At 43.7% G+C, this 12740-nt stretch overlaps 1 protein-coding gene across 2 annotated transcripts; it reads right to left on the bottom strand.

Moving 5' to 3' along the window:
* Nucleotides 1–2675: 2675 nt before the first annotated feature.
* LOC146362343 (tRNA selenocysteine 1-associated protein 1-like) lies at nt 2676–12714 on the bottom strand. 2 transcript variants are annotated; one of them, XM_084918587.1, is made up of 9 exons: nt 12579–12714; nt 9220–9317; nt 9043–9157; nt 8881–8930; nt 8648–8779; nt 7254–7370; nt 6939–7137; nt 6810–6846; nt 2676–3015 (listed from the first exon to the last, which is right to left on the bottom strand). In XM_084918587.1, exons 1-9 carry the CDS (start codon nt 12600–12602, stop codon nt 2861–2863), a joined length of 927 nt encoding a protein of 308 aa, XP_084774713.1. In that variant the 5' UTR covers nt 12603–12714; the 3' UTR covers nt 2676–2860. The 2 variants fall into 2 exon arrangements, with proteins under 2 accessions (XP_084774713.1, XP_084774714.1); XM_084918588.1 differs by having other exon boundaries at nt 9043–9142.
* Nucleotides 12715–12740: the final 26 nt, after the last annotated feature.

The raw sequence follows: 12740 nt of genomic DNA, 5'->3' as shown, positions 1-12740 counted from the left end.
GTCACTTTTGCCAGTCTTGCGATCTTTTTGTTTTTAAATCTTCCATAATGATTGCCACTTTTTATATCTTCCTATGTATTTTGTTTTATACAGTTCTATATAAAGTACAGTGGTACTGCATATAGTCTGAGAAAATCTAAATAAAATTCATAATGAAATTAAATTTATTAAAGCTCTGAACATTTCAACATATGTGACCAACGACTTGTAGGAGAGATGATTCCATCTAGTGGACAGGAAGTGACATTACACCGTGCTAATCCAGATCATGATCAACACGATGTTTGAACAGTCCAACACATAAACCAGCAGTGGTGAGTGTTACTACCTTTCCTTTTTCTGGTTTTTTATTTTTCGTATGCAGGAGGCACAAAGAAGAAGAAATCGCTTTTTTAAATGGTTGGAGGCAAATATCGGCAGGTACCAATAAAAAACTTTATTAATATGCCAAATTACAGTTATTTACTGCATTTCTCTGCAGACAAATGAGTTTCAAGTGGTTTCATGTTACGCTTGATTAATGTCAGAATTCTCAGAGAAGTCCAGTGTGCCAGCTAAAAACAGGGGTTTAGTATTTATTTATTTAAATGCGTTTTGGAGCTTTCTTGACTCTGTTCATCAGGACGTTTTGTGGGAGAAACGTTTCGTCACTCATCCAAGTGACTTCTTCAGTCTCAGCTGACTGCAGGTTTCCAACCTTTAAACAGGACATTTGCATAATGACTGAAACCAGCCCACTGAAGGAACAATGGGCTGGGAGGTCATGACCATTGATCAACAACCACTGATCAAAGACCACTGATCAATGGCCATGAGTCCCATTCACAGAGAGTTGGGGAATGGCTGCAATCACAGCATTGTAAGATGGTGACAGATGTACCCTTAGGCCCCTCCTCCATTCAGAGATGGTCTTTCCCTTTTCATGTAAATGGCCTCCTTGACTCCGCCCTCAAACCAGCGTTCCTCCCTGTCCAGGATGTTACATCCTCATCATTGAAAGAGTGTCCACTGGCCTGTAGGTGTGAATAGACTGCAGAGTCCTGGCCTGACGAGGTGGCTCTTCTGTGTTGTAGTCAGAGGTTGTTTGGTTTCCCCGATGTATAAATCCTGGCACTTAACAGCGTACACTATGTTACTCTGTTTGTGTCGGGGACCCGATCCTTGGGGTGGACCAGTTTTTGGCGCAGCGTGTTTTGGGCTTTAAAAGCCACAGAGACCCGGTGTTTAGAAAAAATGTGTCTCAGCTGTTCTGATACTCCTGACACGTACGGGATCACTACAGGTTTTCTCTTAGGCAGCGGTTGTCTTTCTCTCCTGGATCGGCTGGAGCTTTCTTTAGGAGCCTTTCCCGCTTTGACAAAAGTCCAGCTGGGATAACCACATTTACTCAGGGCCTTCTTCATGTTCTTCTGCCATTGTTTTACTAAGTGTTTTATCCTATTGTAAAGTGTCCTTGGGTGACTTGAAAGGCGCTCATAAATAAAATTTATTATTATTATATTATTATTCTGCCTCCCTGGCTGCTGTGTCAGTGGGGATGGTGTTCGCTCTGTGTTGTAGCGTCCTGATGACGCCCAGTTTGTGCTCCAGTGGATGATGAGAGTCAAACCTTAGATACTGATCCGTAGGTGTAGGTTTACGGTACACGTCAGCTTTTAGATGTCCCCCATTACTGATGGAAATCTCACAGTCTAAGAAGGCTAACCTGCCACTTTTCATATCCTCCCTGGTGAAGTTGATGTGTCGGTCCACCGAGTTAATGTGATCCATGAACTGTGGAACGTCCTGAGATTTGATTTTCACCCAGGTGTCATCCACATATCTGAACCAATGGCTTGGTGGTGTTCCAGGGTAGGATAGCAAAGCCCTCTTTTCCACTTCTTCCATGTACAAATTGGCCACGATGGGTGAAACTGGGGAGCCCATGGCACACCCATGTTTCTGCCTGCAGAACTGACCCTTGTATGTGAAACAGGTGGAATGAAGACACAGTTCAAACACACTTGGTGGATGCTGAGAGTGGTCCTGTTGCTGAGGTTGGTGTCATCCTGTAATCTCTTACGAACTACCTCCAACGCTTCCGTGACTGGGATGCAAGTGAAGAGAGATGTAACGTCGTACGAGACCATGGTTTCATCTGCCTCCATAATGACATCTCTCACCTTCTCAACAAAATCCAGGGTGTTCTGGATGTGGTGTTGAGATCTGTTTATTAGATTGGGGAAACCTGCAGTCAGCTAAGACTGAAGAAGTCCCTTGGATGAGTGACGAAACGTTTCTCCCACTGAAAACGCTACATCCAGAGGAACAGAATCAACTTTTGGAGCCTTCTAAAATATTTGTTTCCTCGTTCGATGGTCTAATAAATCTGACCTAAACAGGGAAAAGGCTCTCAGGGCACACATACCGATGGGACAGAGGCTTCATGTTTATTAAGAGGACTGGAGAAATGATATTAGAGCCGTCAGTTTCTCACAGCATCATCCACCAACTCAAGAGTTTACTCAACTTTTCTATTCTGCTGGAATCCTGTTGACTCCTGCACTAAATGATATTTAACCTGCTCCTTTACCTCTGGCCTGACAGAAATATCAATCACACCAACACAGCCCTGACTCTACAAAGTCTGAAACACACAATCCAATCACAGTCAGGTATGAAAGTGACTCATAAGGCAGGTTGTGTACCAATGGTCGTGTTTAATTTTAAACAGGATTATACACAAATAAAAACCATTAGCTCATTTTTATTATTATCTAAAAAATAAAAAAAAGAAAGAAGCCCACACACACACACAATCCGTATGGACTGGGAGGAAACAGTGGAAAGGTGAACTCCACAGAGGACATGAGGTCCCGGTTCAGCAGTAGATGGGCTCTGGCAGACTGGATGTCACATAGTCCTGCTGTAACTCTGTGGACTGCCAGTGACAGTCTATCAGTGCATCGTACAGTTCCTCACTGTGCTCCATGAACTTCCTGTTGGCCTCCACCACATCCACCTCCACACTTGGATCTGCGAAACACAAACATCCACTTAGAAGGTATATGCACTGCAATTACACACACGCCTCTTTATTAGGTACACCTCCACCACTCAAGAACACAAATATTTGTTTTGCCAAATCACAAGGCAGCAGGATGACCTGTTGAAGACCACAACACCACACCAGCTTTATCTGTTTAAAACATCAGCAATGGGCCAAACTGCATACACAAGAATAAATAAGTAGGAATACTGCTAGTGCTACCCCTCAGCCTCCTAGGAGACACACCTATGATATCAATGTCATGTTATCACATTCACAAGACTTTCAGAAAACATGACCTCTGACCTTTAGTTTGAGGTCACTGACATTCAAACTTGTCTGACGTTGTTAGTAGATGAAACGTTTCTTCCACTGTAAATGTCCAGATCAACACAACCAACCTTTTGAAATTGCCTTACCCAGATGATCGAGCATGCGTCGAGAAATTTGAACCCACTTTGGCCACGACTGCTTGAAGCTAGTACGAGCACGTGCGAGTAAGTACGAGTAAATGTGGTTATCCCAGCTGGACATTTGTCGAAGCAGGGAAGGCGCCTACAGAACGCTCCAAACCCGTAGTGATCCCTTATGTGTCAGGAGTTAGGGCTGTTCGATGTAACCATATATATCGCATGACGATATAAAAACGTCCATCGTTTCATTTTACGCTATCGTTTGTTTCGTGGTGTTGCAAAATAAACTGTTTACAGCAATATTTGTTCATGGTTCTGATGGTCACTGTAGCGGCTATATTCATTTCTTAAAGTTCTGTCTTTCTCTTATATTTAATATAACCACACTACGGACGGACAAAATGGTAACAGCATCGCGTGTCCGCTTGTTTATTTTCCATATAAACCTTTCACAATAAAGCTCAAGATCCTGTTGAGACTTTTCAAAATAAACTGAATCACGTGAAAGAGTATGCAGAGTTTACAGATGAGAAGTAAAAGAGAGCCGTTAGGTGCTAAAAAATAAACCTTAGACTCAAACGTTAGAACAGGCTTTTCCCCGCAGCACGCCGTGGAATAAATACTCAAAGAAAACGGCGCCGTTACAACTTATGTCTAAAAATGTATCGTTTCATGCATCGGTTAAAACACTCGACTCCAGCTACAGGACGCGCAGCTGGAAACACTTCACGCACGTCGAGCTGCCCGAGAGTCACAGAAAATGTAAAATTTTTGTGATTTATATCGTTATCAGGACGATGGAGGTCTTATATCGGGATATGAGAATTTGGTCATATCGCACAGCCCTATCAGGAGTATCGGAACATTTTCACTACACACCAGGTCTCTGTGGCTTTTAAACCCCAAAAAACGCTGCGCCAAAAACTGGTCCACCCCGACACAAACAGAGTAACATAGTGTACGCTGTTCAGCGCCAGGATTTATATATCGGGGAAACCAAACAACCTCTGGCTACAACAATGAAGAACTAACTCGTCAGCGGGGCAGAGCGACATGAGGGAAACCTAATATCACAATATTTTCTTTATATACATATCACCATATGTTTAAATAACCTCCAAATGTTATTTTCAACCATATAAACCTAAAATTTCACTGCTATACTCAGTCAAATCGACCATTCAATGGTTTTTTTTTCTACTTTGAATACAAAAAAATAAAAATAAAATCTGAATGATTTATTTTAGCCGTTCTTTAACCATCAGGTGCACACAGAGGATGCTGCCACAGTACGTCTGTGGTCAACACCTTTAACAAAGGATTTTAAAGGTTTCTCTGGTGTGTGGGGAGACGTTCACATGCAAAGTAAAACTGTCTTCATTTGGACTTTTCAGCTGGTGGGATAATTTCGTGTTGCTGCTTCCTTTTGCATCAATAGTTTTACAGCATGTTTGCGAATTGTCACATTTTATTCGACATCCTCTTTGTAAAATCCAAACAGAAACTCCCGCTGTCGCCCTACTATTCCCTGTCTGGTAGGATGTAAACATGCAGGCTCAGTGCAGTGTGCCGGGTGGAAAATCTTCCAGTTGGGGGGGGGGGATTAACGATGCATTCGCAGCATGTAGGAGAAAAATTACATGCAGACAGCTTAATATTGCCATGGCAACTTATACTCGATGATTAGGATAAAGCCATTGTACGTGGAGAAACTCGCGATACAACGAAAATGTTCGATATCGCCCGAAACCAAACAACCTCTGGCTACAACACAGAAGAGCCACCTCGTCAGGCCAGGACTCTGCAGTCTATGCACACCTACAGGCCAGTGGACTCTTTCAGTGATGAGGATGTAACATCCTGGACAGGGAGGAACGCCGGTTTGAGGGCGGAGTCAAGGAGGCCATTTACGTGAAAAAGGGAAAGACCATCTCTGAATGGAGGAGGGGCCTAAGGGTCCATCTGTCACCATCTTACAATGCTGTGAATGGGACTCATGGACATTGATCAATGGTCATGACCTCACAGCCCATTGTTCATTCAGTGGTGCTAGTTTCACTTATAAACAGGACATTTGTACAATAAGGTTGGAATATGGTATCTAAGCAGATTCTTCCTCTGGATGGCATTACCTTGGCCTCCAGTAACGCTGTGAGGAACCTTGGAGTCATGTTTGACCAGGACATGTCCTTCAACGCACATATTAAACAAATATGTAAGACTGCTTTCTTCCATTTGCGCAACATCTCTAAAGTTAGAAATATCCTGTCTCAGAGTGACGCTGAAAAACTAGTTCATGCATTTATTACTTCCAGGCTGGACGACTGTAATTCATTATTATCAGGAAGTCCTAAAAACTCCCTGAAAAGCCTTCAGTTAATCCAAAATGCTGCAGCAAGAGTCCTGACAGGGACTAGAAAGAGAGCAGATTTCTCCTGTTTTGGCTTCCTGTTAAATCCAGAATTCAAAATCCTGCTCCTCACATACAAGGTCTTAAATAATCAGGCCCCATCTTATCTTAATGACCTTGTAGTACCATATCACCCTATTAGAGCACTTCGCTCTCGCTCTGCAGGCCTACTTGTTGTTCCTAGAGTATTTAAAAGTAGAATGGGAGGCAGAGCCTTCAGTTTTCAGGCCCCTCTTCTGTGGAACCAGCTTCCAGTTTGGATTCGGGAGACAGACACTATCTCTACTTTCAAGATTAGGCTTCAAACTTTCCTTTTTGCTAAAGCATATAGTTAGGGCTGGACCAGGTGACCCTGAATCCTCCCTTAGTTATGCTGCAATAGACGTAGACTGCCGGGGATTCCCATGATGCATTGAGTTTTTCCTTTCCAGTCACCTTTCTCACTCACTATGTGTTAACAGACCTCTCTGCATTGAATCATATCTGTTATTAACCTCTGTCTCTCTTCCACAGCATGTCTTTATCCTGTCTTCCTTCTCTCACCCCAACCAATCACAGCAGATGGCCCCGCCCCTCCCTGAGCCTGGTTCTGCCGGAGGTTTCTTCCTGTTAAAAGGGAGTTTTTCCTTCCCACTGTCGCCAAAGTGCTGCTCATGGGGGGTCATATGATTGTTGGGTTTTTCTCTGTATCTACTGTACAATATGAAGTGCCTTGAGGCGACTTTTGTTGTGATTTGGTGCTATATAAATAAAATTGAATTGAATCCTGCAGTCAGCTGAGACTGAAGAAGTCACTTGGTGATGATGAAATGTTTCTCCCAATGAAAACGCTGCAGCCAGATGAACAGGATCAACCTTTTTGGAAACTACTGCTCATCTTTTTCTTATTTTTTAAGTCTGGCATGTGAAAATAATGACAAGCAACAACAAGCAGCTGCCACCCAGGCTAAACGCTAACCTTCCAGTCCTTCGTCCTCCTGAACGGTTTCACTTTCCTAAAACAAACAAACAAAGAAGTTAGAATGATTCCCATCTGTTTAACAATAACTGATATCTGCAACTCTGGTTTAACAGAGACAGCAGTTACCTGTGCAGCAGAATACTGTGAGTAATCATACTGCGGATAGTTGTAGCCATACATTCCTCCAGTCTGGTCATAGCCCCAGGAAGAATAAAAGCCAGGATAGGTCTGCTGCTGGTACTGGGTGTACTGGTCATAGTTTTGTCTGTATCCAGAGGTGGACTGCCATGATTTGTGCTCCGACTGCTGCTGCTTGTTCTTTAAGCTTAGAGAGGAAAGCACAGAAACACTCGTGAACTGAGCCAGTCCTTGGGGCTGTACTACGGGCACAAATACAGCCGTGTCCTGACAAAGGGAGGTAAGATTCTGAGAAGAACTCACTTGTTAGCAGCCAGGCTCAATCGCAGAGGCTTGCCACCCAGCCCCACAGCACCCTGACACTCCTCTAACGCCCGCTTCTGCAGCCGCTCATCAGGGAACTGAACGAAGCCACAGCCCCTGCAGAGAAACACGGCGATGTTAAACTCACGAGGGAGCAACTCGTCTTAGGACCACCAGAAGACCTTTCTTACGTTTACACCACATTTTAAAACAGAGGGTAAGAAAACGCTCTAGATTCAGTTTAGTTTGGATACTCTGGGATCATGTTTGAGTCTGGATAGGCACAGATAAAGACCAACACTTGCTGCCAACACTTAATTATACATTCGTGGTGCTGTGGATTTTGGCTGCCAGTTAAATTCACAGGCAGTATGGTCAGTGTGGAAAAAGTCTTTTTATACACAGTTACACAAAACACTGCAGAAAAATCAGGGTTAGACTGAAGTTAGCAGCACACGCAGCAGAACAATCGCAGCTATGGAGAGGAGCAGTGTCTGTAACATGTTCATATACTGCCTGTCAAATTCATCGCTACAAAGTTCATCAACAGTCAGTAATGGTCCCTTTTACGATAATATGTGTGTAGGTCCCCGTCAGTGAATCACTGCCTTATTGTGGTGAAGGGGTCTGATTGTTTGTTTGCTGTAAGGGGCTTTTTGCCCCCTGGAAGGGTTTCCTGTGGCAGACTGGTCCTGAATGAAGGACCAGAGAAAGAGCGATTCAGAAGACCCCCATGACTACAACATCAAGGGAACAGTTCACCCTGCCCGGGATACCGGGGGCCATGAGAGGCAGTGGGCTGCAGTGGGTATCCTGGTATCCACTTGCCTTGGGGTTTTCCTCAGTGGACGAGAGGGTTTGCTCCCTGAACGGGTCCTGACTGTCACCTGCACGCGCCAAAGGACAGTTCAGAGTATCCAGCCTTCTTGGGAGTCCCTGTGTGGGGACTCTGTCATCCTACTGGGGGACTTCAACGCTCATGTGGGCACTGACAGTGAGACCTGGAGGCGCGATTGGGAGGGATGGCCTTGCTGACCTGAACTCAAGCAGTGTTGTTACCGGAGTTTTGTTTGTCAGTTTGTCCATAACAAACGCCATGTTTGAACATAGGGGTGTCCGTAAGTGATCGCAGTACCAGGTCGCCCGAGGCCGCAGGCTGATGACTGATTGTGTAATCGTATCATCAGATTCACGGCCGTATGTTCTGGACACTCGGTGAGAGGAGGACTGAGTTGTCAGCTAATCACCACCTGGTGGTGAGTTGGACCAGGTGGCGGGGGAGGACAGACCTGCCACACCAACACGTATAGTGAGGGTGAAAATATGACTGGATGATTTGAGTGCAGCAATGCCAATCTGTAGATCCAAATGTGTTCTGACATGTTAATACTTACTTGGAGTTGCCCATGCTGTCCAGTACCACTTTTCCACCACGACAGGAAGGGTAACGATTGTAAAAAAACTCATAAAGCATCCCATCATCCACATCTGGAGTGAGATCTCCGACAAACAGAGAATACATCTGCCTACAACAAGAAGAGAAAGTCAGAGCAGCGCTCCGTGATGGTTCTGTCATTAAGACAGTTCCTGTCATCTTGGATAATTCTGCTTGTCCACCTGGACTCACCCGCTTTCCTGTTTTCCAAAGGTCGCTCGGTTTAACTTGAATCTTGTGGGCTATGAGAAAATAAAGTCCAATCAATCAATAAATGAATAAAATCTCTGAAATGATAAACAAACAAACAAAACAAAAGATAAGGCTGCTGTTAGCAACTGCTGTTCTCCATACCGGGTTGGCTCCCGGTAAAGGTTTTCCGTTGATTTTGCGGAGACACCTCTCGGCTGTGGCCTCGTCTGTCATCTCCACAAAACAGTAACCCAGAGCACCCCTGGGGGACGACACACTATTTAACGTCAATATAGAATAACTGCAAATAAGAAGACTGCATGTGAATTCAGCTCTTACCCTGTCATCTTGTTGCGGATGATCCTGACATTAACCACCTGCTCGCCCATGGTGGAAAAAGCTCTGGTGATGAACTTCTCATCCATGTAGGTCTCCAGCTGCAGAGCAGCAAAAACAGTTAGCTATGTGATCACTGTAGTGATTACTATTAGGAACGAGTCGGGTTTCAGCCAAATGTTTCTAACAAGAGAGGGAAGATAAATCTCCTTTGGTCCACAGAACTGTACAGTGAGAAATAAAAATGTGAAATTCCCCTTTTTCTAATGAATCTGTCACAAATCTGGGCTCAAAGTAATGCTGGTCTAGTTAAAGTGTGACTTATCACAGCTGTGCCACTCCTATCAAACTGAGGGTACAGTTTGCACAGGCTCACCTAAACTGGACAATTGGAAATATGCTGCCTAGTCTGACAAGTCTCGATTTCTGCTGCAACATTTGGGGACAGGGTCCCAATTTGGCATAAATAGCATGAAAGCTGGGATGGATCATGCCACAAGGTTTAAACGCCACGATCTGCATTTCATGGAAGACTGGGAACTGAAAACTGCCTGTCTCCAGACCAGCTACTTTCCTCAAGACCACACCGGAGAGCATATAGCTGAAGCCCTGCAGGATGTCCTCAAAACCTGGAAGCTCAACCCAACGGGACTGGTTGCTATAACAACTGACAATGGGGCTAATATTGTCAAGGCGGTTCAACTGAACAAGTGGCCGAGGATCCAGTGTTTTGGTCACAGGCTTCATCTGGCCATTGGTGAGTGCAATACTGAATCTGATGATTTGAAAAAGAAAAAAATGCTAATAAATGAAAAGTTTATAGTCACGTGCAGAGCTAAACATGCCTATGGACCACAAGACAAATACCTTTATAAGTCATAGCCAGCATATACATCTATCACTTAAAAAGTTTAGTTGAATAAATAAATAAACTATCCCTATTAAATCCAGTAAACCTATTGGAGTGTATTTGTGCTTGTATTTGAGGATTGTGACACTAAATGAGGACCACAGCTGAGACAACACAGGGACAGATTTTTAAATACATAGTGAGATTGAAAAGATGCAAAAATATACACGTTCCAGTCATTTGCTGGTGATTTTACCAAGATATGTATTTTGCAAATATTGTTAAGTCTTATGCTTCACATCTTATATAACTGAGATGGATGTTAGTTTCCCTTTGAGCGATTTGCCTCTTAACATAACAATTAAAGTGATTTTAAAAGTTTGCATTTTGTGTGTCACAGGACATGGTATGGATGATGCCCGCATTACCCGGTTATTTCTCTGTGTAAGAAAGTCGTCAGCAGCTTCTCCTACAGCTGGAGGAAGAGAAGAGAGCTGGCTGAAGTGCAAATACAGCTGGGTCTTCCAAGTTACCAGCTATTCACAGAGGCAACAACTCGCTGGGGATCAAGGCTTCTCGTGATAGAGAGGGTTCTGGAGCAGGAAAGAGCACTTTCTAAAGTCCTCTGTCGACATGAAAACCAGACCTCTAGTCCCTACTTGTCCTTTGTCAGACCTGTGCTACACCTGTTTAACACTAGTCTCCTGGCACCTGGAGAGGTGCCCTGTTGGACATGGCTTCTTTCGTGGATCCACGGTTCAGGGCGAAATACATCCCAAGTGAGAAAATTAATGCACTAAAACATAAACTCATCTTGGAGGCAGAGTCTCTGCTCAGCTATCAGGGCATGTGTTTGTCTGAGCTGCCTGATCCAGCCGTGCCCGAGTCTGCAGACCGTGAAGAAGCAGCAGTAGGACACACAGCTAAAATACAGAGATCACTGGCAAGCTTCTCCCAGCACAGCACAGCCACCAACACTGGTTTTACAAAGAGGGAGGCAATCGAAAATGAATTTTCTAGCTACCTGTTGTCAGTTTGTGTAGAGTGATGCTGACCCTCTCAAATGGTGGAAGGAACATGAAGTTGCCTATCCAGCACTGAGCCGCCTGGCCAAGAAATACCTTTGTGTGCCAGCTACCAGCTCCCCTTCTGAAAGGACTTTTAGTTGCAGTGGAAACATGGTAACCTGCCACAGGCCATCCTTGAAGCCTGATACTGTTGACAGATTAGTTTTCCTGGCACAAAATCTGTAAGCTGTACAGTAGCTGGCCTTGCCAATTGTTTGTGTTCTTGCTATATTTTTATTGGCATTGGAGATTTGCACGAAGACCCACTGACCAAAGGATGGAATTTTGTTAATTTCGTTCAGTCTGCTTACATGTTTAGTTTTTTGCACAAAGTACCAGATGATTGTTCAGGAATACACATACTTCAGTGTAAGCCACTTCCAAAGGCCGAGTTGCCTTGGTCATTTTTGCTCTGCATCTTTTTAGTTTACATTTAGTTTACAATTGTGAGCTTTTTGTTATGCATGAAAAGAATTTTTTTTAAATTTTATTTATGGAGCATTATTATTTAATAAATGTTGACAATTTATATGTGACAAATTTTTCATGTACATCTACAGTTGTATGTTAATAAAAGTGCCTGTGTGACATCTGGGACAAGTAGCTTTGACTAAGAACTCTTTTTGTTCTTACTTTATGGGATTAAAAAAAATAATCAAGATATATATTGTTTATCGCCATCCAGCTAAAAAATATCAAGATATGAATTTTGGTCCATATCGCCCAGTCCTACTGGTGCTGTATAAATAAAACCAAATTGAAATTTCTTGCATTAATAAACAGACTGTAGTCAGCAGGATCTGTGACAGTGTTAAACACAAAATAAAGAAATTTCCTGTTTTGTACCCACAGCATCATTACCAACCGAGTCCACTTTATAGAGCTGTTATATGTGTTGCTGCCCTCTTGGCCAGATCAATCTCGGACAAAAAAACAAAAAACATTTTTATTGCCATTGAGACTCTTTACTGCATTAAGGATATAAAGTAACTTGAGATCATTCATGAGAGATTTGTCTGACATATTACCAGCAAGATATTTACAACAAAGACTGGAAATCGCTTTTTTGTATCAGCCAGCGAGTTGCAGGAGTTTGTTGCAGTAGATGTGGTCTGATAAGGAAAAGTCACTGTTATGAGTAAAGACCGGTTAAAACCGTGTCCTGGGTTTATCCACAGCTAGGCTGTGGAACGCGGATGTATGCTAAATGTATGCTACACGAGAAAGCGTGTTTTGGTCTGTCCACGGTTGGTGTTGGCCGCTGACCGCCACATTAAACACAAAGTAACCGTCTTACAGGAACTCCGCACAAAGTTTTGTGCGACAACGCAACATTACATGAAGTCAAGTTACGTTCATTTGGCGTGTGCGGCTCGTTTACAGCTAGCTAACACTCACGGTCAGACCAAACAAGTTACCGCGACAACAAGCTGGAAGCAACTCACGTTTCCCATCCATAGCGTACTCATGGCGCTGCCGCGGTGAAGATCCGACCACGAATACAGTTTACGGTCCAACTGCTAAACTACACCGAAGCTTCCTGTACGCTTTAGCCTAACGCGGACCACGCGCCACCGCTAGGTCCTACGTCACTCAAAAGGGCTTCG

This window comes from Perissodus microlepis, chromosome 22, assembly GCF_051167445.1.
Source record: "Perissodus microlepis isolate ML-2025 ecotype Zambia chromosome 22, ASM5116744v1, whole genome shotgun sequence".
NCBI lineage: Eukaryota > Metazoa > Chordata > Actinopteri > Cichliformes > Cichlidae > Perissodus > Perissodus microlepis.
The sequence above is the reverse complement of the archived record's forward strand: the minus strand, read 5'-3'. Positions and strand labels throughout refer to the sequence as shown.